General features: G+C 45.7%; 1 protein-coding gene across 1 annotated transcript; it reads right to left on the minus strand.

Moving 5' to 3' along the window:
• Positions 1-2,540: 2,540 nt before the first annotated feature.
• Positions 2,541-4,638, minus strand: sox17 (SRY-box transcription factor 17). The gene is made up of 2 exons (XM_041961442.1): positions 4,159-4,638; positions 2,541-3,780 (listed from the first exon to the last, which is right to left on the minus strand). The coding sequence occupies exons 1-2, from the start codon at positions 4,454-4,456 to the stop codon at positions 2,879-2,881; spliced, it is 1,200 nt and encodes a 399-aa protein (XP_041817376.1). The 5' UTR covers positions 4,457-4,638; the 3' UTR covers positions 2,541-2,878.
• Between the last annotated feature and the right edge of the window lie 347 nt (positions 4,639-4,985).

The following is a 4,985-nucleotide window of genomic DNA, read 5'->3' on the forward strand; positions in this document are numbered from 1 at the left end:
GGGCTGAATGGAATAAACTGCAGCTGCCTCTGTGGGTAAATCAAGCTGTGTTTGTGAAAGGCAGCTACCTGAGATGAGATTAGGGCAGTGCCATGATTAAGTGCTGCTGTGTTAATGTAGCCGACCGCCCTGCTGTAATCTCTGAGTGGCTCTCTGCAGACTGCTGGCAGCGAGGCCCCGGGACACACACACACACACACACACACACACACACACACACAAACACACACACACATGCACAACCACAGCGATGGGAACACCATGAAAGCCCTGACTTCCTGAGCTTTGAGCTGTGCTCTCTCTGCTCTGGCTGAATGTATTTTACCTGGAAACACCTGAGGGCTGCTTACAGTAACGCAAATGTAAATACTGTAAATAGCCTCAAACACGGACAAAGAAAAAAAAAGATGTGTTGATTTATATGAAAAGTGAGTTTTATTGTGGTAAATGAGCAGTGTGTAAAACATACTTTATAGACAGTTTAAATATACAATATTTGCAAGTTTGTGTTGCTTGTCTGACATTATTATGGCCTTTCTCGTGGAATATATACGAGGTAACTACTATTAACAATATCATTTAATTTAGTAAACGCACTGGTTGTTTAGTCTTGCAAACAAGACTAAACAACCATTATAGTATTTAGCATTGTTTTGTATATGTAACATGAAAACCTGTGTGAAAATGGCCATGATACCAACAGAAAAAGATTCATACTGTGTGTTCCTATACATATTTTCTTCAATTTTGCACTTTGCAACATATATGAATTTTAAAATTGTACTTTTTATCTTATTTTGATACATCGTGAATCCTTGTACAAAGTGTAACGCCGTAGTCTTCCCTAAATTGTGACATATGCACATTTTTCAGATTCTTATTTGCCAAACTAGCCTTGAGAGTATCTGCACATATTGTTTATGTGAGAAATAATTTCATGTCAATTCACTTCCATTTAAATGATAAAATCAGCTTAATTCAAGAGAAGAAAAGACCAAACAATCATTTCCCTCCCACAACATTAGAAGTCTTGCACTAATATTTACAACATACTTTAGAAACTTTGAAATGCCCAAGTCACTCAGTGAGGTCTTCCTTGTCAATTAGCCCAGATCAATTAGCGTGAGGAGATAATATCACGGCTGACATGGGGGGTCTGTCTCTCCCTAAATCTGCACAGGTGACCCCCACCCACTCTGCTGATGCCTCGGGGATCGTGGCCTGAGCCTGTTGTTATGCACCCATTAGCTGTAACAACAGGGAGGATAAACCTGCCACTCAGCTGCAGACTGAATTTAAACACATTCACACTACTTACAGTGGATTGTCCCGCACGGCCCGGAGGGACGTAAGTCAATCTGAGTGTGAGGGACGTAAGAAGACGTAACATCTTACACATATCAGAATTACAGATTGTCAGTGGTGTAGGTCGAAGTCAAAAAAAAGTAGCTGTTGGCATAAATGGGACAAAGTAATCCATGTTTTGCAGATTTCCTTGATTCAAACAAGGGCTGACATCATTATTACAACTGTGGGAAGAAGCGGCAGTATTTACCCTGAGCACCATTACTTCTCTGAAATAAGAGAATATTTAAAAACATTCAGCATGAACAAAGCACATGAACATATACACTTCTGGAACATGTTTCCTCTGAAGTGCTAAAAATGGATCGCAAGGTCAGGGTGATTGACCCCGCAGCGAAGAACCTCTTCCTTTCAAAATCGGGAAGATCTCTATTTATAAAATGGGACTCTTTCTGGGCTATAAATACTAGGAATTATCCTCAAGGCTTGGTCTGGTCTCTTATAGATTTTTACCTGATAAATTTGATATATGATGAGGCAACAGACAGGCGTTAGTGGATAAATATATCGCAGGGTATATCAGCAGACTCACAGAAATAAAACCTGATGTCATGGCTGTTATTATGCATAGCTGGAGGATGGATATTGAACTATGCCTCAGCTTAGTTCAGCTGTGAAAATACACAAAATAAAGTGTCACCATTGTTTGACAGAGGTGAAGTAGACCGCAGTGAATTTTAATGGCCCCTAGCATTAATCAGAGGAGACTAAATCATTTACAGGCAGGATGTCCGGAGCATAAACTGCGCTCCCATGCTGCGAAAACAAGGCGCCATGTGTAACGCAGACACTGAGATTACCTCCACTCCGTCCGGGCCAGGAAGCCGGGTCGCTGCCCTGCTTCCAGGTGAGCAACTGGTGCTGCTGGGAGCCCATTCAGCTCCATGTGGAAGTGGGAAAAACCAACAGAGATAGCGCCATGTAATACGGAGCCAGCACTGAATGAATGGTAATGTCGTTCCACGTGGAAAAACATCTGAAAAGTGAATTTGTTCAGGATTCTTTTTTTCATTGTAAACTCACTGACCAACAGCAGAGTCTGCCTTTAAGTGATAGAGCTTTTGATTTAGAAAGTCAAACTAACCTACAAATAAGAATAATAAGGAAAGCTTCACTCTGACTGAAATTTAAAAGAATGTGGAATAATAAATACAAGAGAGGAAAAGTATATTTGCAAAAATTTATTTCTCAAAAGTGCAAAAAGTATAAAAAAAACACCTTCAGTATATACATAAACTTTAAAATAGTGGCTGTACAATATTTATTATCACAAAATGAATTCATATCCCTGCAAGGGTGGAAGAAAAAACTTAAAACCAGTGTTCATAGACAGTAGACAGATACAGTACAACAGTCTTCTCCAAAGTTTCATTTCAAAATCTCATGGACCTCCTGTGCTAGCAGTGACAAAACAGGTTTAAAAAAAATAAAAACATTTTTGTTCAAATTTAGCTGCAGAGATTTGAGGTCAGATCATGTGTCCTTGCAGCAGGGTGACAGGCCAGGCAGGAGGTTAGGAGTTGTTGTAGCTACAGTAATACACAGCTGTGCTGGCGTCTGACAGCACCGATGATATGAGGCTTTCAGGTCCTTGCATGCCAGCCTCGTGTGGCCCGTACGGCAAGCCTGTCATGTCCGCACGCGCCGAAGAGGAACTCAAATACTGCTCGAACTCGCTGCGGTCCACCTCGGCCAGCAGCTCAGAGTGGTGCATCTGCTCCACGCTGTCTGGGTGAGGGTGGGAGTCGGGAGGGGGGGAGAGCTGTCCTGCCCCGCCAGGATGCCTCTTGGGGTGGCTGGGACTGCAGTGCTGAGTGTAATACATGGCCAGAGGGTTTGGGCATCCCATGTAGGAAGGGGGGAGGGCGGCCGGCTGAGGGGGCTGCTCTGGAGCTGAGGTGGGGTGTCGGTGCAGGATGGGGTTGCTGTGGTGGTTGGAGAGGGGGTCCTGGGGCTGGTACTCTGGCGCCTGGGAGTGGCAAGCATACGCGGGCATCATGTGGCAGTCCTCTTGTGAATGTGGAGGGAAGAACATGGAGTCTGACTCCACAGCGTCCAGAGGAGAGGTGTCAGGCGTAGGGAGGCTGTAGGTTTCATAAGAGGGGCCCCCAAGAGCCTGAGCATCTCGATAGTGGCTGAGCGGCTGTGGGGGAAGCTGGAAGCCATGCTCGTGGTAGCCCAGGCCCAGACTCTCCACGCACACACGGCCGTCCCCGGACATGGACTGGGCCTGGTGATCGGACACGCCATGGACTAGAAAACCAGAGTCCAGCCTCTTAATCCTCTTCACCTGCTTCCGCCGCCGGGGCCTGTACTTGTAGTTCGGGTGATCCTGCATGTGCTGAACCCGCAGCCGCTCGGCCTCCTCCACAAAGGGCTGCTTTTCTGTGACAGGAAGGGCTTTCCACGATTTCCCTGCAGGTCAAGAGGAGAGTGCACATCAATGATATGTCAGCAGATACTGTGTGCAGCCTGGTGATGCACACAAAAATAGCTTGTTGGCATTTTAGGGGGCAGGGACAGGTTTTTCAGGTTACATGTGCAGCTTAACTCTGACACAGTAACTTTTAATATCTGAGCAACATGACCTGCTGCCCAAACGGCCACTACAGCAATTGAGAAAAAAGCATTTATGTGTTTTTGAGCAGAATAAAAACATGAAATTAAGACAATAAGCATCTAAAATTCAGAAACAGCGAGAAAAATAATAGAATCACTGTGTGATAAACTGCACCGCTCTGGCTCGTAGGCAAGCAGCATGAGGTTGATTCAATAAAGCTTAAAATTACTTACCCAGCATTTTGCTCAGCTCCGCGTTGTGCAGGTCCGGGTTTTGCTGCGCCAGTCTCTTGCGCTCATCCTTCGCCCAGACCATGAAAGCGTTCATGGGCCGTCGGATCCGCGGCTCGCTCTTCCCGCGATTCTGGCTGCCGGAGCCGGAGGCGCACGGCTCGTTTTTCACTTTGGTGTCCCCAAGAGGACTGAGAGGGTCGGCCCACTGGCAATGTCCCATTCCAGGCATCATGACTGACATCGTACACCTTGCCTGGGTCTGATCGTCGCTGGCGTAACCCGCATCGGGACTGCTCATCTCTGTCCACCTGGGAGGTTTTGGAGAGCCACCAGACAGCTCGCAGAGGCGACAACGCACGACTACTAAGAACAGCCTGCAGATATATTAAAAAAAACTTAACAAGGGTTCTGGCTTTCAAGATGGAACAGAATATAATTAGTCACATCCATTGGCCAGTTCCAGGACTCCCGCTGACTGAACGGTTCCGACTACTCAGCGCTGGATGTGAAGGTTGGTGCGCTATAAACTCACAGGCAGCCAATCACCATGTGGTGGGAGTGCCCACTACTACAAAGGTGTAAAAAAGTTTCGAGTACCCCGCCTCCGACCCTCGCTCCAGAGCTGGGACCCTCTGAGGAAAGACGCGGAGAGATTTCAAATTGATGCAAAACTGTGACTGATGAGAATACGCGCTCCTGTGCGCATTAATAAATAAATAATAATAATAATTTAAAGTGAGATTAAACACTTAGATATAGGCTCCAGGTTTTAAAATGCCTGTGTGTTTAAGAGAGGTGAAACTGATGAACTCTAATCCACAATAACG

The sequence above is a fragment of the Chelmon rostratus genome, chromosome 20 (assembly GCF_017976325.1).
Source record: "Chelmon rostratus isolate fCheRos1 chromosome 20, fCheRos1.pri, whole genome shotgun sequence".
In the NCBI taxonomy this organism is placed as follows: Eukaryota; Metazoa; Chordata; class Actinopteri; order Chaetodontiformes; family Chaetodontidae; genus Chelmon; species Chelmon rostratus.